This window comes from Aspergillus ruber (assembly GCF_000600275.1).
Source record: "Aspergillus ruber CBS 135680 unplaced genomic scaffold scaffold00028, whole genome shotgun sequence".
NCBI lineage: Eukaryota > Fungi > Ascomycota > Eurotiomycetes > Eurotiales > Aspergillaceae > Aspergillus > Aspergillus ruber.
The window spans coordinates 292,833-313,125 of record NW_024467324.1 but is presented as its reverse complement, the minus strand read 5'-3'; the positions used below and the strand labels follow the sequence as shown (position 1 = coordinate 313,125).

At 49.0% G+C, this 20,293-nt stretch overlaps 9 protein-coding genes across 9 annotated transcripts; 7 read left to right on the top strand and 2 right to left on the bottom strand.

Moving 5' to 3' along the window:
* Positions 1–1,820: 1,820 nt before the first annotated feature.
* EURHEDRAFT_517827 (peptidase S41 family protein) lies at positions 1,821–4,187 on the top strand (the record flags this gene model as incomplete). The annotated part of the gene is made up of 3 exons (XM_040786598.1): positions 1,821–3,195; positions 3,254–3,384; positions 3,459–4,187. The coding sequence occupies 3 exons, from the start codon at positions 1,821–1,823 to the stop codon at positions 4,185–4,187; spliced, it is 2,235 nt and encodes a 744-aa protein (XP_040635957.1).
* Positions 4,188–4,940: 753 nt separating this feature from the next.
* On the top strand, positions 4,941–6,766 carry EURHEDRAFT_380353 (putative amino acid permease; the record flags this gene model as incomplete). Its single annotated transcript, XM_040779286.1, has 3 exons — positions 4,941–4,956; positions 5,014–6,575; positions 6,650–6,766. 3 exons carry the CDS (start codon positions 4,941–4,943, stop codon positions 6,764–6,766), a joined length of 1,695 nt encoding a protein of 564 aa, XP_040635956.1.
* On the bottom strand, positions 6,525–8,137 carry EURHEDRAFT_485482 (homocysteine S-methyltransferase family protein). The gene is made up of 2 exons (XM_040785554.1): positions 7,099–8,137; positions 6,525–7,023 (listed from the first exon to the last, which is right to left on the bottom strand). Exons 1-2 carry the CDS (start codon positions 8,002–8,004, stop codon positions 6,892–6,894), a joined length of 1,038 nt encoding a protein of 345 aa, XP_040635955.1. The 5' UTR covers positions 8,005–8,137; the 3' UTR covers positions 6,525–6,891.
* A 66-nt stretch (positions 8,138–8,203) lies between these two features.
* EURHEDRAFT_415690 (uncharacterized protein) lies at positions 8,204–8,873 on the top strand. Its single transcript, XM_040782764.1, has one exon. It carries the CDS (start codon positions 8,585–8,587, stop codon positions 8,810–8,812), a length of 228 nt encoding a protein of 75 aa, XP_040635954.1. The 5' UTR covers positions 8,204–8,584; the 3' UTR covers positions 8,813–8,873.
* Positions 8,874–9,081: 208 nt separating this feature from the next.
* EURHEDRAFT_463129 (uncharacterized protein) lies at positions 9,082–10,617 on the top strand (the record flags this gene model as incomplete). The annotated part of the gene is made up of 5 exons (XM_040784852.1): positions 9,082–9,297; positions 9,352–9,540; positions 9,599–10,106; positions 10,184–10,326; positions 10,384–10,617. The coding sequence occupies 5 exons, from the start codon at positions 9,082–9,084 to the stop codon at positions 10,615–10,617; spliced, it is 1,290 nt and encodes a 429-aa protein (XP_040635953.1).
* EURHEDRAFT_463167 (anion exchange family protein) lies at positions 10,608–12,499 on the bottom strand (the record flags this gene model as incomplete). The annotated part of the gene is made up of 4 exons (XM_040784855.1): positions 10,608–11,426; positions 11,478–11,857; positions 11,910–12,265; positions 12,315–12,499. 4 exons carry the CDS (start codon positions 12,497–12,499, stop codon positions 10,608–10,610), a joined length of 1,740 nt encoding a protein of 579 aa, XP_040635952.1.
* A 382-nt stretch (positions 12,500–12,881) lies between these two features.
* On the top strand, positions 12,882–14,820 carry EURHEDRAFT_517822 (SET domain protein; the record flags this gene model as incomplete). Its single annotated transcript, XM_040786597.1, has 5 exons — positions 12,882–13,055; positions 13,081–13,509; positions 13,560–13,831; positions 13,880–14,447; positions 14,494–14,820. The coding sequence occupies 5 exons, from the start codon at positions 12,882–12,884 to the stop codon at positions 14,818–14,820; spliced, it is 1,770 nt and encodes a 589-aa protein (XP_040635951.1).
* Positions 14,821–15,285: 465 nt separating this feature from the next.
* EURHEDRAFT_415685 (uncharacterized protein) lies at positions 15,286–16,647 on the top strand. Its single transcript, XM_040782763.1, has 5 exons — positions 15,286–15,642; positions 15,688–15,821; positions 15,869–16,021; positions 16,070–16,396; positions 16,444–16,647. The coding sequence occupies exons 1-5, from the start codon at positions 15,431–15,433 to the stop codon at positions 16,485–16,487; spliced, it is 870 nt and encodes a 289-aa protein (XP_040635950.1). The 5' UTR covers positions 15,286–15,430; the 3' UTR covers positions 16,488–16,647.
* Positions 16,648–16,969: 322 nt separating this feature from the next.
* EURHEDRAFT_415683 (phosphate transporter) lies at positions 16,970–19,174 on the top strand. The gene is made up of 4 exons (XM_040782762.1): positions 16,970–17,109; positions 17,165–17,272; positions 17,333–17,664; positions 17,715–19,174. Exons 1-4 carry the CDS (start codon positions 17,047–17,049, stop codon positions 19,039–19,041), a joined length of 1,830 nt encoding a protein of 609 aa, XP_040635949.1. The 5' UTR covers positions 16,970–17,046; the 3' UTR covers positions 19,042–19,174.
* Positions 19,175–20,293: the final 1,119 nt, after the last annotated feature.

Here is a 20,293-nt window from a genome sequence, read left to right as displayed (position 1 = left end):
TCCTAAACGACCACACTGACGAAATCATCGCCTTCGACCTCCCTGAGCCCAAAACCTCAATATCATGGCCCACTTCTGTACAAATCTACAAGATGGCCACATCCGGGAAGGCCCACGTCGCTTTTTGCTCACTGAGCAGAGGTTGAGCCGATGAGTGAGCAACATGAATAATACAGCCTCAACAAAATGCACCACGCTAGGATTTCAATCCATGATTGCTATGTCACCATTTTCGTAGGGCATCAATACCCCAGGGCTGCCAACGGCCCAATAATGCGACTACTCCAACATAAATGTCGCAAGACCTATACAGTCGCTCTTGCGGTCGTGGAAGAAGGCTAGAGCTACGGGTGGGACTAGTGTGCCTACAGGAACCCCATATGGACAAGGAGTTCCGATGTGGATAATATCGGATATTTTGGCCAAAATCAAGATCTCCTCAGAATCGGCGAGTGGCGTCAGCAATCCGGCGTGAATTCTAAACTCGTGCCCGGCCTATAACTCCCAGAATTCCATGCCGTCAACCTAACAGCTCTGGGACCGCTCTAAGGGCTGCTGCAATGGCTCCGTACTAAGGAGTTTCTGAATGATCGTGTGGATAATAACTAGCAGTCCCTGTCACGGGCTCAACAACTAGTAGCGTTTGCCTCGGTGGTATTTGTCGATATTGACTGTTGGCGTTGACCATCACAACCCCTCGCCATGCTTGTTAGCAGCGAAGAAGAAATGATTAGTAGGAGAGATGATCGGTGGATTACCGATAGGGCCACTACTCCGCATAGCACACATGTATATCGCTGCCCGATCGGACCTCCTATGTGAGAGATTCATATGATTTTATGCCAGTTTATAGCGCCAAGTATAAGATTTATATGCAGCTTAAAGCAAGCCCATATCTCCCCTCCTCTCTCCCAACAAGACATTTGGGCCCGCAATTTCTACCAAAGCGTCGGCTGATGTAGTAGTACGGAGTACGTACTCGGAGTATCTCGTGTTTAGAATACCCCGAGTACTGTTAGGAGTCGACTCGGCATTGCTAGCTCATTGAGTTGCTCAATCACTAGTCGACTGACGTTTTATCACGAGCTGTCCGGGAGATGGTTTTCTATTTATGGTGTAGCAGAACATGCCGATCAGGGTCCGGGCGAGGCCATAGAAAAGCGACTATCCCGAATCATCTGTCAAATTTGCGAGATCGGCATGGCCCCCAACCAAGCCCTGACTCAGCCACTCTTGGCATACAAGTAGTCCTTGCAAGGCTGGCTCAAGTATTCGCGATGTCCATAGGCTAAACTCCCCGGGAAGGCCACTTGGTGTGGTGCCTGAGCTGATCTGGACCCTCTTCGGGAAGGGATAATCACCTTGGTTCGGACACGGCCCCAATAAGGCAGGGCCTCTAATTCGTGCTGTCATATGCGGTGAATGTCCATCAGCCCATGAATGAAACGCGCAGTGGGCCATGGCTGATCTCGAACAACTGGTGTTCAAAACCAAGGCCGAACCCAAGAAGACCACAGGCTCGTGAGAGCCTCAGGGAAAAGTGGTTCTTGTGCTGACCCAATGCCATGCAGCAGCATCGACGATGACTCTGGACGCCTCCACCAACCCCCATTAAGGGCCAAGACGGCTCCCAGGGGGGGAGCAACCGATGAGCCTTGTTGAGCCTCATCCTTCGAGAGAGTAATTTCCCGTAAGGCATATAAGCGTCCTTCATGGGTCCATGGAGACGCAGTCCATTTGTGATTTCATCTTCACTGTGTGTGTGTGTGTGTGTGTGTGTGTGTTTCTCTTCTTCTTTGCTATAAGGCAGGAGCTTGGAAATGTATCTTCTTGGAAGCATTTTGGCCTCCGCCGTCTTGGTCGCGGCTCAGACCTCAACCCTCATTCCCACTTCTTCAACCCCTTCAGCGGTCCCATCTAGCTCCAGTTCTGCAGAGGCCTGCGCAAAGATTGCCAAATTCACCGGGGATACCAACAATATCCCTGCTAAAATCGCCCATGATTGTTTGACCTCCGTTCCAGTGGCCGTCGAGGAGGATGAAGCCCTGATCAACCAGCTTAAGCTCATGTGGGAATGGAATTCCGAGACAGGCTGGTTGAAAAACACCCCTGAAACATGGGATCGAGGCTCGCTAGACCTCATTAGCGAGCTAGACAAGATTAAGGGCAACCTCAGCAACTATGACAGCGAATACGACGTGCACCTTGCGATCCAGAAGCTGAGCATCGACACCGGTAACTACCACTTCTTGTTCGGGTCTGACATCCTCAGTATTTTCTTATTCTGGCGCGAAGTTGCGATGACGACCATCTCCGATGACGGGTTGAAGGTTCCCAACACGTATGTGGCAGGTGATATTATCGCCCAGCATGCCGACGACGGTGTTTCCATCTCCCCAATTACCAAGGTCAACGGCCAGGACGTGCAAGAGTATCTGGAAAAGATCGCCGACTGGGAGCAATACACCAACCTGGACGCCCGTTATAATAACCTTTTATTCCGGGAGGCTAAACCTGGCTCTTTAGTCTCTCCCGCCCAGGTGTTCTATGGTGTTTATGACGACGCAGCCACCACAGTCACCTTCAAGAATGGTACCACGCGCAGATACAACAATATTGCCACTGTATCTGGAGTTGCAGAAAACATTGACTGGAGCGAGGTCACCGACGGCAAGAGCCTCTTCAAGATCCTGTCCAAGCTCAAGACTGCGGCCGACGAGCCGGATACTTCTTCGGCTGCGCAGAAGGCTGCACGCCATCTGTCCCGGAGGACATTGATTCCCCGTGACAATACTAACTACCCAGAGCCCGTGGTGAACCATAGCGACGCCATGATGGCCGGGTACTTTATGGATACGGTCAATGATGTTGCTGTCCTCCAGATTAGTAGCTTTGACACGTCCTCTGTCGATAACTCGACGGAATCCTCGCGCGAGTTCCAGCGGTTGGTCAAAGAGTTCCTGGAGCAGTGTCAGGACAAGGACAAGAAGAAGCTCATTCTAGATCTCCGAGAAAATCAAGGAGGCGATGTTGATCTTCTGCTCGATACTTTCATGCAGCTTTTTCCCGCCGAGATGCCTTTCAGCGCCCAGCGGTATCGGGCACAGGACGGATATAAGAGGGTTGGCGATGCTCTCAATGAGATCAAGAAGAACGATACCGCACAGGAAGAGTTCGATTCCAACTGGTCTGAAGGTACAGAGAAGCTCCAATTGCCAAGATGGAAAGAAATATAGCGCTGACTGACCTTCAGATATTTTGACTACTCACTGGGACTACGAGGATTACGTCGACGTTAATGGCGACAGCATTCCTGACTGGGATACTTGGCTCGGGCCCTTTACATATAACGAAGACAATTTCACGCTCACCTCGCGCTATAACGTAAGTGCAACTCCGCAAAACCAAACCACGGCCCGCCCCTTGAACTGTAACAACATTCCAGCTGACCCTCACAGATGTCTAACAGCAACAAAAATAGTGTTCTGGGCGAGGGTTTCAAGTTCGAGAACCCCTCATCCGGACCGCCCATTTTTGAGCCCGAAAACATGGTCATGCTTATGGATGGTCTTTGTGGTTCGTCCTGCGCCTCCTTCCACGAAGAGCTGAAGAACGTTGCGGGCGTCAAATCCGTTGTGGTGGGTGGTCGCGCTAAGGAGGGCCCCATGCAGGCTCTCGGAGGCACCAAAGGTGGTACCATTCTATCATTCAGTGAAATGTCGCAAACCATCGCAGGTATGATAAATGCGACTGAAGCGCTTGGCATCGAGGGCTTCGAAACCCCCGAGCTAAAGGCACTTGCCAACCCGGAGGTCCTTCTCCGCCGCGCCGGCGTTGATGGACAAATCCAGATCCAAGACCAGGTGCGAAAAGGCGACTCATCCGAGTCCACATTGCAGTACACGTATGAAGACGCCGATTGCCGTATGTTCTGGACCACCAAGACACTGTTCGAGCCGCAAGCCTTGTGGGCCGCCGCTTGGGCGGCACACACGGATGAAAACAAGTGTGTCAAGGGCTCGACGAAACAGCCCTCCAGTATCAGTGGTGGCTTTAAGCCCTTTGGAGCGGGAGGCCTGAAAGGATCCATGGAACAGGATGATACGGCAACGTCAACCGGCGGACTTACTCGCAAGTTTTCCCTGGTTGCCTGCGCTGCTACCACCCTCCTGAGCTTCCTCCTATGAAGCAGTCACCTGTGGCGGGCGATGAGCAAAACATACGCACCGGAAGAGCTTGTCAGTTGCCTATCACATGATGTGATTGTATATTGTCTTGATACCTTTGCATCTTTCATGTGTTTCAAAGCTGTTCGTTATAAGACAATTTTCTGAAAAAAACATAGCGTACATGTTGATATGAATTTTCTATCGATGCTCTTTACCAATTAATTTGGTATCATCTTCTTACTCAGTCCAAGCAATACAGTCCAGTACGAAGCATTGAAATGTGGCATTTGCAAATTTTGACCCAAACTCAAGAACAGTGGTCCATGTTATTCAATGTTTCGCCCCTTTATTCAGCTGGATTGCCGTGCAGTGTATTTAATGCTGATGATTATATCGAACTCCATATGTGAAACACATCCTGAACTACGTAATCTTGGAAAGCATCCAAGCAACCTCTAGAAAGTAAGTACAAAACCGGCGGAACAAACTTTCCCGCACTGTGTATATACCTGTAGGGCCGCACGCCAACGAGATCTCTTGCGGTATACCTTAGCTATATAGCTAATCATTAATTTAGCGGATTTGGTCCTTACAGAGTGGGCTTCGGGGCGGCCAGTATGGTTGTAGCTATGGCCGTTCAAAGGCTCAAGGTCAAGATCCTTCGATTCCGCAATTTGACCCAGACCCACCGAGATATTAAATTTCCCCGAAAGTACTCCCATTAAGCCCAATCAACCTCCATGTTGTGGAGAAGAAGCAGCAGTGCGAAAAATGGAGCTCCGATGTTGTGATTCGCGCGATTTTAAAAAATTCGGAAGATAGAATAAAGCTTGTTTCCCATCAGACACTTTTCAATTCCTCTCTTTCGGTCATGATCATGAAAAGATGGACAAGTCCGGCTTCCCTGAGGATCACATCCAGTCGGCTCCTGCAAACTATGTCGACTATGATGCTAACCCCAAGGAGGAACTGGCGCTCAATGTCGGCGGCCGTGCTGCCTTGCAGCGCCGCCTGCGGAACTACCAGGTCACCATGATTGGTTTCTGCAGTGGTATCGGTACCGGTCTGTTCGTTGGCACTGGGTCGGCTTATGCCAAAGCTGGTCCCGCTGGTTTGTTGCTCGCATATATCGTCGTCGGAATGGTTTTGTGGTGTGTGATGCAAAGCATCGCCGAGCTGGCAACGCTTTTCCCAACCGCAGGATCCTTTCCTCACTGGGCTACTCGCTTTATCGACCCGGCTGTCGGCTTTTCACTCGCTATTTCGTACGGATACTGTTACACAATCGCTATCGCCTCAGAGACATCTGCCGCCGCTGTCATTGTTTCATATTGGACGGACATAACGCCTGCAGTCGTGATCACAGTTGGGTTGGTCTTAATTTTGGCTATTAATTTGATGAGTGTGCGATTCTATGGTGATAGCGAAGTTATTGGAGGTGCCGTGAAGGTTCTCTGCTTCCTTGGCCTTGTAATTGTCTCCATCGTTATCACTGCAGGTGGGGGTCCAAACCACGAGACCATTGGCTTTCGGTTCTGGAACAATCCTGGGGCATGGACAAACTACAACGGTATCACTGGTCCGACAGGCCACTTCCTAGGATTCCTTTCGTCTTTCATAAACGCCTCGTTTAGCTTCATTGGTGTCGAGACCGTTGTTATCACAGCTTCCGAGTCCGTCGACCCGCACCGTGCCATTCCAAAAGCTGCCCGTCGAGTGACTTATCGCATCGCCTTCTTCTACATTCTCGGCGCCTTTCTCATCAGCCTCATCGTGGACCCCCGGAATTCAAACCTTGTCTCCGGCTCTGACAACGCAAACAGCTCGCCATTCGTGATCGCCATCAAGAACGCTGGCATCACCGCGCTGCCCTCCATTGTAAATGCATGCATCCTCGTCGCTGCGTGGTCTGCCGGTAATTCCTACTGTTGGGTCGGCTCCCGCATGATCGTCGCCATGACTACAGACCACCAGTTGCCCCAGTTCTTCGGGCGTGTGGATAAGAATGGCGTGCCATACGTGGCTGTCATCGCCGCTTGGCTCTTCGGACCCCTGGCGTATCTGAGTCTTGGATCCGGTGGTGCAGCGCAGGCTTTCACCTGGCTTCTGAATCTCAGCACCGTCGCCGGTCTCATTGCCTGGGCAACGCTTTGTTTCTGCTATATCCGCTTCTATGCTGCAATGAAGAAGCAGGATATCAGCCGAGAAACGCTCCCTTGGAAGGCACCTTTGCAACCTTATGCCGCATGGTTTGGCTTTATCATGTCTACAATAATTACGTTGATTGCAGGATTTCCCGTTTTCCTCAAGGGAAACTGGAACACGTCTGATTTTGTTGCGTCCTATGTTGGCATTCCTATTTTCATTGTTCCCATTATTTGCTGGAAGCTCTGGTATCGTACCAAGGTATGTTGCCTCATCTAATCTTTTTTTTTTTTTTTTTTTTCTCGAAATACAGTTGTTAACATACGATTCTGCAGTTTGAACGTGCCGCAAATATTGATTTATGGTCCGGTCGTCTTGTGGACGGGGAGATTATGCCACAGGAAAATAAACCTAGCGGCCTGGGGCGAAAGTTCGTCGACTGGCTATTTTGAGATAACCCTCATTGTATATATACCAGCCTTTTAGCATGAGCGATGCATCTATTCCACCATTTCTACCATGCATGATTCATGACACTTTGATTTTATTTCTTTTCCCCATAGACTGGTCACTTGGTCTAGAACTGCTCTCGAAGTTTTCCGATATCGTAATGGGAAGCTTTGCAGCATCCACCAACGAGAAACGAGTTAAATTGGCCCTTGGAAAAGGCTTCATTGACCACTTGTGCGAGCTGCTTCTCCCAGGGTCGCTGAAGTTCACGTCAGTATGTTGCTTTGAGAGCCCTTGTGCAAAGAGGCAAAAAGAAGATAATAGATAGTCGTACCGTGTCTCTACTATTCGTATCACCGGAATCATCAGGCTTCTCCCAGATCTGTGTCGTGGTATTGTAAACCTCCCCATTCGATCCATCGGGATACAAAACCAGAATCGGAACATTCGATATGTGCCCAGCAGCAATAGCCTCCGCAACACACAGACCAAACTTATCAACAAGCCCAGGGAGCTTATGGATCTTGGTACAATTCATCCCAATCCCCCACGGCTCACCACCACCTTCCATTGGCCCAACAGCAGCCTGCACAACCTGCTCAACAGAACTCCCATCAGGCAAGACATCGTCCGCCCGGGGGAAAACACAAGCAATCCAGAACGGCACCTTAATTCCCGAATCAAAAAAAGCTCTCCTTACAGCCCGAACCTCATCAAGCCGAGGCAGTGTCTCAAAAGCAACAAATTGCACCCGAGAAATAAGATTCCCATCCGCTTCCGCTTCAACAAACATCCGCAGTCGATCTAGATGCCACCTATACAACGCGTCTTCAGAGTCATGTTCCGTATCATACACACCACTATATTCCTGTCCAGGAATCATGCACGCCCCGTAGGGACCAAGGCTAAGCGCAATACTCGACTTGTCGCAGACTTTTGCCTTTTCAGCAGCATCCACTGCAGTCTGTAGGAAGGGCCCCGCGGCACTGCGCGGGATGCCATCGGGAAAAGCGGGCGTTTTTGTCAGCGCAAACCCTTCTGCAGAGACTTGATATGTGGCTGTTAGGAGGATATCGACTCCTGCGATGGCGAAGTCTCGTTGGCAGGCTTGTAGAGTGGCTGGGTCGCTGACTAGCAGGTGTGATGACCAGAGAGGTGTTGTAGCGGAATCGAATTTGATGCTGTATTGGTCTTGTAGTGAGGTGCCGAGGCCTCCGTCCATGATTTGGACTTTCGCCATGCTGTGTTTTGGGTATTTAGGATTTGACAGGGTGAGGGGGTCGTTTTTGACAAGTTCGGGCCGGTTTCGGGTTACATAATAGTGCGTAGGCGATTGGGATAAAAATAGCCTGTTTTTCACACTTGGAGATATGCGACATGACTCTAAGCAGTGAACTGAGGGCTTAATAGAGGTTAACGGCCAATGATGGCTGAGCTGTGTGCAAACAACAAGATGTCTATTGATGGAATTGGCCTTTTATGGAACATAAAACTTCTTCACTTCCAAAATGATTCATCAATATAAGTCGGTTACCAATCGTCAAGACCAAACCAAATGTACCCCTTCCAATTACCCTTCTGGGCAACTGCTAGTTCCTTGCAAAAGCTACTCACATGTTATCTTCTTCAAGAGGTTTTCAGCTCGATCAATAATAGACGGTGTCTCCATGGAACCGACAAATTTCTCGCAAAAGAAAAGCTATCGTAGTCTTGCCTGAGGTGCGCGTTCCGCAGACATGTATAATTCGGTGATAGTTCAGGATTCCGGCTAGCTTGGACACGATTTCATCTCTGCGGCTGTGAGGCAATCTTGCTCGAGCATGGGTATGGTGGATTCTGGTTCTTGTTATCCCTTTGCTACGGCACAACTTGATATTCCAAACTTGCTTTTCCTGGTGGCAGGGTCAACGCGCTTTCTTTTACATGACCTTACCCTCTCTTTATACCAATTGACTTCGAACTTATCCTTTTCAAAACAGCAGGCGATTGTTGCGGTTTGTAAAAGGCGAAGGAACTATGCAATCCACTGGATCATCTCACTTCCTTAACTTACAAGCACAAATATAAAAAGTCTCAGATGAGACCTTCATCGTTATTTTGTAACCCGAGTCCCCCTGCATCTCCATATGCATGGTAGTAATAAGCAATGCACGGATACCCAAGCTGACTGACAATCACGTTCTCGGTACGGAGTACACAAGTACACAAACAACCCGCCGGATATATACGTGAGATATACGTGATACACTTTTCTTCTTCCTTTCCTTCAGCCATTTCTTTGCCACATATCGTGAAAATGACGGCTACTCACCTAGCAATGTTAAAAAGCGTGGAGGAAGGCTCCCCATTTACCGTCGACAATATCCCCTTCGGCGTCATCTCGACACCCGAGAATACAAAACCGCGATGCGCAACGGCTTTCGGAAACTATGCGATAGATCTGAGCGCGCTTGAGCGCGTTGGATCTTTCAGCGATATTCCGGGCCTTGAGGGTAAAGGTGGAGTTGAGATGATCAATAACGTTTTCTCGCAGGTATGTGTTAGACGTAGTAGAGCTGGTAATAGCTTGCTGATATAAAATGAACAGCCCACTCTGAACGCTTTTGCAGCGATGCCAAAAGAGATTCATCGCAAGGTTCGAAACTCACTCGTCAGGTATTTCCGTGATGGCCTTCCACCGAGTTACTATATCCCGCTCGAAACAGTGACATATCACTATCCCATGGACACATTCAACTTCTCGGACTTCTTCTGCTCCTTGGAACATGTCAAGAACGTACGCCCCTCCCCATCCACAACCCCCCAAACGCACCTCCTAACCAAACCACCCACAGTGCGCAAAAGTAATGAACGCCCCCATAGCCCCCAGCTTCTTCTTCATCCCCCCAGTCTACAATGGCCGTACCTCCAGTCTCAAAATCACAAACACTCCGATCCACCGCCCCCGCGGCGTAATTCAACCCACCCCAACCACACCTCCAACCTACGCCCCGACGCAAGCCCTCGACTTCGAGCTCGAAATGGGCGTCTTTATCTCCAAGCCTCTCCCATCCGGCCAGGTTCTGGACATCTGCAACGCGCGCGAACATATTTTCGGATTTGTGGTGTTGAATGATTGGTCTGCGAGGGATATTCAGAGTTTTGAAATGGCGCCGTTGGGGCCGTTTCATGGAAAAGGGTCTGGGACAAGTATTTCGCCGTGGATTGTTACGTGTGAGGCGTTGGATGGTGTGGCTTGTGCGGTTGAGGTTGCGCAGGAGTCGGGGGTGTTGCCGCATTTGAGGTGGAAAGGGAGAGGGGGGGAGGCGACGTTTGATGTTAAGTTGCAGGCGAAGGTTTTGAGTTAGTATCTCTCTTCTTCTTCTTTTTGGGATTTGATTTGTGGGCTGGATCGGTGGATGCTGACTTGGTGTACGCAGGGAATGGAAAATCGTATAATGCCACCTCGACTAACCTGAACGAACTATACTGGACGCCCTATCAGCAATTAACCCATTTAGCCAGTGCTGGTGAGGGCTTGACTACAGGAGACATATTTGGAACGGGGACTATCACGAGCGATGTAAGTTTAACCAGCGTTATTCTGTCAGACTGTGCATTATATACTAATAACAGCTAGCGCACCAACTACAAAGGCGAAAAAGATGGCATCGCTTGCCTTGTCGAGCGAAAAGCCCCAGAAAATGAATTATCTGGGCTTAAAGACAAAGGAATCGAATTTCTACAAGACGGTGACGAGGTAGTCATGGAGGGATGGTGCGTGAATTCAAAGACAGGAGTAAAATTCGGATTTGGCGAGTGCCGGGGACAGGTTCTCCCTTCGATATATTATAGAGAAGAAGATCATCTATGAATATCAGCAGCACGTTGTCTCTCTGCTCCCTTTTGATTCTCCGTATGTCTTTGCTGGAGATTGATATCCTCCATATGTGTAAGACGTTCGCCGGGGAATTTGGGCGGGCCGCTCATGCTCTCGAGCACCGCGGTGTTATTGGCGGTCAAGTCGTCGAGGACGTCAAGTTCCTCTTGACTGAACCATTTAGGGATAATCCACACGCGCCAGGGAATCAGTGCGATGATAAGGACCGGGAACCCAATTGCCGCGATGGTTTGCGAGATAGCCACACAAGCCGCAACCCCAAATACCTGAGATGCGATCCAAAGGGTAATCTTCCTCCGTTTCACAATCCGTAGCGGCTCATCGCGTGCCACGAACCGATCCTCCAGCAGTAGAAAAATAGCCTTTTTGATAATCCCATTACCCCCAACAGACCCCCACCCAACCGTAAAGAAGACCCCCGCAAAAACCGCCGCAGGCATAGTATGCAGCACAATTAGCAACGGCCCTGTCATTGTCCCAATAATCCCCAGGCCCATTACAAAGTGCGAAACACGCTGCTCGACAACGTTAACAGGTTTGATAACGGGCCTCCGAATCTCTGCACCCTCGCCTTCAGCCGTTGAGTCGATGTCGAGCTCTGTTTGGTAGTTTGTGAGCGAGTCTGTGTGCACGGGGGCTTGGGGAACAAGGCCGTTGGGCATGGGAACACCGGTTATGCCGGCGAGGAAGGTGGTGATGCCGAGGAGGAAGAAGTCCCAGTGAAAGCCGGCAGGTTTTTTAAGAGGGAATTGGCGGGCTTGGGCTGTTAGGCTGCTGACGTTCTGTTCTGGGTTAGATTCAGTTTCTGCTGAGACAGGGGGTGGAAGACGTACGTGATCGTAGTAGAAGAGGAGCATGAGTAGAAACCCGAATGGCAACGCAGCAAATACCCATTTCACATCGAGTTCCCAGAAGTGGATCAACCAGCCACGCGGCTGGGTTGGGTAGAATGCCTTTGAGATGGGTACTCTAGAGATATTCGCGGCCTTGAGATTACCCGGGATATGCGAGAACCCTACCCAAAAGATAGTAGCAAAGACATATGCATAGTCCGCGAGTATGGTTCGGATCATGGGCTTGAAGACGGTGCTTTTCCCTAGTAGTTCGAGCGAGTAGACAGTTAGGAAGTAGAGAATGGCGATCATGCAGCTCATGAAGCCGGCTGTGCGGTCTACTTCGCTGAATTCGTTGACAAGCTCTTCTACTCCTTTTACTGGTAGGTATTAGTCACTTTTTCACGGAAATATCAGGGTACAGATACTCACTCAGATAAATAATCCCGACATACATGCCAAACGACTCGGACGAGAAGTCGGTGACATAACGCATATAGTCACATAGATTGCAAACAGCCACGATCCAATGAAAGATGGCACCCCAGATGGCGGTCCAGCACATGAAGTTTGCATATATGGCAGGCTCATACCGCGTCACTATATCGAAGATAGTATAGTTGAACAATGATATCAAACCCGTGATGCCCACAATAGTCAATGGCTGAGCTGCGAAAATGCTGAATATCATAGCTGCCATAGCTGACGAAAATAGCGATTCATTAATCCCGAAAAACTGTCCTGTTCGGCGGTACATGTCAAGTGTGTATGCAATGGCCGGGAGTACGCTATGTTGATCAGTTGTGCCTTTCGGAATGGATAGTAAAGGAAGCATACTTGACAAAGTACATCCGGATTATACTAGCTATGGTCCGATAGGTGAAGGCATCATAGATGTCGCTGGGGTAGTAGGGCAGACGGCGTTTGACATCGTAGTACATACCCCGGAAGAGACGTAGGGGACGTAGACTCCTCCATCCTGTGAGGCCTTCGTAGGTGTATATGGACTTTTCAGAGGCCATTCTACCGGCAGTTAAGCAAATAATGGGAATAGATAGATAAAATAAAAGGGAAAAAAGAAGGGAAGAAGGGAAGAAAGGAGGAATGGAAAGATTTTCCCTTTATAGTATGGTCCGCACTAGTGTAGACCACCGCTACTGGGTGAGTGTATAGGGCTTGCACATTTACACACTATGTACAGAGACAGCATTGCAAGTATTTTCAGCACTTTCTTGGCCCTTGTGACCCGAATGTTGAAATCCAGTAAAACAGAAGACAATTGAAAGGATATTCATGTATCATGACATCATGGCATCATTTGCTGACTCAGCCACTCCTGGGCAGACAGTTTTGAATAGCTTCATCTTGTCCATATCCGAAAGAGCGAAAAGGCCAACAGGCACCATGTATATAAAATATCATCCTATTCTCCAGTTATGCGATGTGCTAGGCAACAAGGATTTCCCATTGCAGTTGGCTGCTGCATGTAAATCTGCCAATATCGAACAAGATAGTCCTCTTGTCCTACATATCGAAGCCTCCCTTGGTCCGGGCAGGGGATCAAATAGAATTTTGCTGGTATCTTGAAATATGTTATAGACAGGAAAGGGATTTTGCTGACATTGAGAAGGGTAGTGTCGACCTGCAAAATGGCCAGATCATACCGGTGAACACGACAACCGCTACTGCCGAGCACAGTGACTGTAGCAGCGAAATAAGTCAAGACCAGGTCAAACTTGCAAAGAACAATACCACACCTGGACCATATGTGGAAGCATCACCTCCATCGCCCAAACGCCGCAAGACTGGCGGCATGCGTCCAGTAAAACAAACAGAGTCCGCGCCTCTCATGCCAGAGAACAGTGAGGATGGAGCGCCCTCTGTCCGGCAGGTGCATACCGAAACGCGCTTTCCTCAACGTAAAAAGCTCGGAAAAGAGGTACCAGTTTTGGAACCGACGTCGGTGGACAAGCTTATTGCAGGAATTTGGAAACAGTTGTTTTCGTCGGTGCAACTCACACGCTTCTCCACTGTATATTTTCTTGCCGGGAATTCAAATTGCATAATATTAATACAGAACAGATTCCGGAACCAAGCTTCAACATTCGCACTGGGGTCAGCGGCGAGGTTTTTCAAGCTGTCAATATTATGTGCATGAAATACTATAATCAGAGCCAATCGTCGAGAGCTCTTGAGATGATAGTTCAAGCATATTGGATCGAATGCTATGAAGCGAGAATTGCCGTCATTCGACTGGAAAATCCAAATTATTCATCCACAGAAGCCCGGATGATGGCACTAAAAGAAGCATGTGCCGTCCTCAACTGGAAGGAGAAGGACCTTCGAAACAGACTGTATGTCATCCGTGACTCACTTTTATAAGTACAAGCTGACGATAACAGGGCTATCTGGCGAGGTTACAAGGAGATTAAAGATGCAGGCGGATGGGCAAGTCTCATATTTGCCAGTACCGGTGTCTACCGGTTCTGCAAATACCGGACCGGCTTTAGTGACGGCTTCGCAACACGTCTGCGACATCTTCGGTCTGCTTTCGAAGTGGCAGCGGACACACTCCATTCAGAATGGAGAGACTTGTTGCACGTTATCGGACATGATGAACCTCGTCGGTATGATGGACACCCCCATGGATGGGTTATCGTACCGGGAGGTGAGAGTGCAGTACCACTGGATTCAACTTATGGCCATCTAAAGTTATCTAATGGGTTCCAATATGAGTTTATCGATGAATGCGTGTTGGACCAAGACTTTTTTGGATTAATCGACCCGCGCGTGATCCCTGAGCTGGACAATACAGATATCTGCCAGGCCTGTAAGGAAAGGCAGTCAGACGATATCAAGATGAACCAATGCTCGTGCTTTCCATCTTTATTCGGGAGCGTTCGAAGTCCAGCTCCTATACAAATATTCCATACGACAAGTGGAAGAAACAATGGTGTTATTGCACGCTGTGTAAGTCACCTCCCATTCCCAATCTGGCCAATACTGACACGCCCAGAATATCGAACGTGGCACCGCTATCGGTGAATTCACCGGCCTCATAACCAATGGCATCCAAGGCGTCGACGTGATGGTAGGAGGCACTCGCCCGCACACGTACCAGATATTCCAGGGACAAATGGGCAACTTTACGCGGTTTATCAACCATTCTTGCAAGCCGAATAGTCAGTTTCAAAAGTTCTACTGGCGCGGGAAGGAGCGGATTCTAGTCATTTCTAAGGGAATCACGGCGGGAATCGAGATTACTGTGGATTATTCGGATAGCTATTGGAGGCAGTTGGATAAGAGGTGTCTTTGTGGAGAGTATTGTTGTCGGTTTAATTGAGAGAAGTCATGGATATATCTTGGTTAGGCATCCCAAGTTTGTATTTGTTCCAGAAACATACCGAGGCAAGGAAACCATCCGAGACAAACCAAATTAAGGAAATGTAGATCTTTGATTCCAAAATTGATCCAGAAGCCTCTGGCATTTGGCCATGTCTGAGTTCAGTGCCAAATTTGGGCAAAGCACGATTAAGTTCGGGGGCTAGGGAGATATGCTTTCACTGAGGATTCATATGATCGGATTTATTTGGATATATTTGTATCTCTCATTTAACACTGAAAATTTATATTGTACATTGTTACCAACAGAATCGATCATATGTTATCACAAAACATAGTATCCCAAAAAGGAAATACCCAAAATCGACCCACAGCACCAATCCCGCCCCACGGTGGGTTCACGTGTTTGAGCACAGTCGACGCCCATGGTTGGCATTTGTTCTTCTTCCATAAATAATCGTTGACCATTCGTTTGCTTACGTTTGCTTGTTTTCCCCTGTCAGTGATGAAAGCCTGTCGGTGATCACTCGGATCAGCGTAATTATCAATTTCCTTTTTTCCACCATTGCAGATGTCTTCACCTATACCCAGGTGAATAGCGAACACTGGCCATGAGCCAACATCCATACGACTCGGCGGACTGGCCTCTACCGAATACACCCCGAGAGAGCGTGTTTTCCTCGTCGACGCATTCGTCCCGCTCGTCGCAGTTTATCCCGCCGCTGAGTCCGGGGACGTCGTCTCAGGGTTCGGGGTCAAGGAAGACGTCTTACTCGTTGTACGACGATGTAGTGCGGTTAACGTTGAACCCTAGTGTGACAGTGTATGTTTACCCAGGTTGGAACATACCAATGGCTAATTGAGGCAGCACGTTTGTACGGCATAACAAGCTGTTTCGATTACGGTATCTGTATATCGACATTTGCAAAGATGCAGGCGGGGCATTGAAGTGTTTGGAGTTGAATGGTGGCGTGGGCCAGCAGACGGCTTTTGTGCATAGCTGTGGGCATAACCTTCTTTTTCAATTCGATGCGAAACTGACTGTTCAGTTCATAATACAAAACTGCCTGTCCCGCATCTGGAGCATCCCAAGCTGCCTCATGAGCCGTCGCTTCGGGTGTCATTCTTGGATGAGCAGACGGTACAAACAGCGCATACAGTGTTTACGACGCAGATATCCTACACTTTTGATGATGAGCGAGGTATTCTCTCTTATTCAATTATCCAGGAAATACTGCTGACATGCCCAGATGCCGTACAATTCCAAGAGCTCATATTAGCGTCCAAACTCATCTTCATCGCCGGCATCGCAGAAGCAAAGTCCAAAGGTCGCGGTGAAGAATGCATCAGCCAGAATCTACGCATCCTGCAAGACCATAATGGAAAGCAAGTGATGCTTTTCTTTGCCAACTCGTTAAGACGAGAGGCTAAGCGCTATGTTTCGATACCGATCAGCTGCATCGAGAGTGTCAACCCAGGTAAGAAAGCCGGCAAACCGGCAGTCTTACAATTACAACCAAATTTCGAGCTTCTATCACAAATGAAGGTCTTACAGATTCAATTTCTTGATGATAGCGGTAAGTCTGCCTCGTTCTCTGCATGATGCCATACTGACGCGGGACAGATCGAAAGCGTTTCTGCGAATTTTTGTCCGCGCAAAAGATCTAAAATGTGTCTTCTTCTCGGTATCCGGATGGGGCTTTCTCGGTCATTCATGGTCAGGCGTTCAGGTGGAGCAACAATACCCTTTTCTGTATTTCTTCGTTTTAAAATCGAATAATCCGAATCAATCACGGCATGGCCTGCACGTGTAATATTAACTGCCTCCAATCGCATTGTGCTATTCTCACATGTGCACTGTCACACAGGTGACAAGTGGACCATCACGTTGTTGGCCGAGCCTGTCGGTCCGCTGGCTTGGGGCACGTGTAGCTATTGTTTAACTATAATTGGCGTTAAAGGGTAACCCACCGCGGAGGCTAACACGGGTATGAACCAGTGACAGCAACGGCCGAGTAACCTTAAATGAGCACTACTGCAGGACCGCTGACTCGGGTGCATGGATTCGGTTCCTGACCCCTCTTGTTATCGTGTTTTGGTCATCGCAATTTTTAGCTTCTTGGTTGTCTCTCAATTTCTCGCTTCGTATCCTGTATATTCAGGGGATTTTTCTTGCATCTTCATCATGAACGCCTTCTATCAACATATCGCACCCTAAGTATTTGCTATGGGCCGGTTACGCAGCCGGCTGTACAAGACCGATCGGGCTCGGGATTTTGAGCATGAGCAGGTATGCCAGCCACTGCAGCTTGGTGTACTGCACGGACTAACGATGTGCTATGTAGGACCGCCAGGTTCGCATGCGACAGGTCTACGAGACCATCGACCGTCAACACTTCCAATGGATCGTAGTACTCGTCGCCGGAGTCGGCTTCTTCCTCGATGGATACACGGTACACACCCACACACCCACATCCATCCATCAAGGCATTGGCCGTAGCTAAAAATGACAGCTTTTCGCAAGCAACATGGCCCTCCCCATGGCCAGCTACGTCTACTGGCAGAACGACACATCCGGGAAGAAGTTAATGTGCATCAACATCGCCACGCTCGCAGGCACGTTATTCGGGCAAGTTCTATTCGGCTATCTCGCGGATCGATACGGGCGGAAGAAGATGTACGGTGTGGAGTTGACACTGTTGATTACATCGACGCTGGGCGTGGTTATGTCGTCGACGGGGGTCCATAATAGTATGGATGTGTTTGCGTGGTTGGTTTGGTGGAGAGTTGTGGTTGGGATTGGTGTTGGGGCGGATTATCCGCTTAGTGCTGTTATTACTTCGGAGTATGTACGCCGTTTGATCTTGGATGGATATAGCTAACGGCTTGGTGCAGATTTGCTCCCACAAAACACCGCGCGCGCATGTTGGCCACCGTTTTCTTCATGCAACCCCTCGGTCAAATCGCTGGAAACCTTGTCGCTATGATCGTTGTCGCAGCAGGAAAAAGCCACGAACACGAGACCATCGATATTGTCCGTTCCGTCGACAGCATGTGGCGATGGGTTATCGGTATCGGAGTCATCCCAGGCGCCATCGCAACGCTCTTCCGTTTCGCCATCCCAGAATCCCCCCGTTTCCTAATGGAGGTCGAAGACGACCCCGTGCGGGCCGAGTTTGATGCTACCAACCTTTTCAACTTCAACAACCAATCTCCGTCTAGTCCACCCGCAACCGCTGTATCCATGACGAGTTGGCAGGATCTGCCTATGCCTGCGCTATCGATTACCGGACACTCGATCGAAGATCGCGCGTCTTCATCTCAAGCGGAAATGATCCCACCTGCAACCCTCAATTCACAATGGGGTCTGACGGGGTCCGATATCAAACAATATTTCTGGACAGAGGGGAACTGGCGCGCACTCGCCGCAACCGCATTAGCATGGTTCCTCATGGACTTTGGTTTTTACGGAATCAGCATGTCGAGTCCGCAGTTCCTGGCTAAGACTTGGGGGTCCTTACATCTCCAAGGCGCTGCTCCGCCATGGCAGACGGATGATCGTCCCGAGGCCAATATCTATCAGATGTTCCTGGACTCGTCTGTCCACGGTCTGGTGATCCTGAACAGTGGTTCCTTCTTTGGATGCCTATTGTTGATCCTAGTCATCCATAAACTAGACCGCGTCGGCCTCCAAAAATGGGCATTCATCGCCCTAGCTGCCCACTTCATCGCCCTAGGAACCGTTTTCATAACCACCCAAACCGAAGGCGCCGTCGCAGTCATCCTCTATATCCTCGGTCAAATCCTCTTCAACTTCGGTCCCAACGCAACAACCTACATAATTCCTGCAGAAGTCTTCCCCACGCGCTACCGCGCAACTTGTCACGGCATAAGCGCCGCCTTCGGCAAACTCGGCTCCATCCTCGTCCAGGTCTTCTCCGCCTACTACCGCTTTAGTCCCGCTGCAGACCGCGAGTCCACGATCCGCCATGGTTGGTCATTAATTGTCTTCAGCGCATGCATGGTTCTCGGGGCTGCTGTGACGCATTTCTGGATTCCAAGTGTGCAGAGGGCTAACGGGAGGGGGAAGCTCTGGGGTGGGAAGGCGGAGACATTGGAGGGGTTAGCGTTGGGGAGGTTGGGGGGAAGGAGTCGGTATGCGGGGACGGCGAAGGGGAGGACGATTAGGCCTTTGTCGTATGTTTCTTATCAGTTGGGTTGACTAGGTTTATAGAAATTTCTTGTTTTTGTATATAGATTAGGATTCGTATATAATTGGTTTAAACGTACACTCACACCGACTTAGTGCGATGTTTGTATTATTGATAAGTCTGCTTGAAACCTGACATCACCCTTGGGTCAATCTCAAGCGTAACTCAAGAATGCATTCATTGGTGAACTCATGTAGCAAGTCAATACCAACGGTAGACTCTGACCACCCCTGTCCGACAAAACGCAGGGACTTTCTCCAATTTAGATGTAAAGTGTACCACCGTTTCGATAACGTCTCTAGAGTTTGAGACAGAATCAGTATTGGGAATTGGCAATGGAACGGTACGACGTCCTGGCGGCACATGAAAGAGGTCAATCTGGTGACTGAATCGTTGAGAATGAGCCCGGGTAGTATGGCAAAGATAGTGTGTGAAATATGCCGTGATAAGTTCACGATGGTGATCAGTGATCAGGATGACGGTATTGAGTATCTCGACCATAACAGGAATGTTCATACAGTAAAGTTGGCGGACATGTCAAGTCACCTCGTACAAAGGAACCCATTTTTGTCCGTTGTAGTACTGAGCATGACTCAATATTATTACCTGATAATGCATGGGAATAGCGGGTTTGTAGCATCGAACAGCACCCAATCCAATGAACTCGTACTCATCTCGAGGATTATTGGTTCCTAGGTTTCGTTGATTGAATGAGACTGGTGGGATTCATTTTGTAACACATCATCCGTGAATGCGATGTTTGGTATCAACATTCGTCCGGAATCCCCGAGGCTTTCTCAATGGGATTGATAGACCAATTGCATTCATATCCTTAACTCTGTTATAAGCTTCTCTATTTGCGCTTGTTGTTGGATCCTCATTATTTCCTCCTATTCAGGTGATAATGGTGCTTGTGGTGCTAAGTTGCTAATGTTGATTTCCAAAAGCGCTTTGCGGCTTGGTTGTAAACAGACCGATACATGTATCGTTGGATCTATGCGGGCTGAAAAATGAAGATGAATACATAGTCTCCATACGCATGGCCTCACTTTCCTATGGAGTCGAACGTCTTGATACCTCCTTGAGACCTTAATGCTGGATGTATTTAGTAGCCAAATATTTGTGTTTGTGTTATGAGTGCTGTTGGTTGTTACATCGGTAGAGTTCCTCGAGCGCAAAGAGGTATATCTAACTGTTAGTATTAGCGGAGCCGCTGGGACCCATAAATAAATAGAGAGGTGTCTCTACTCATGTGATGACCAT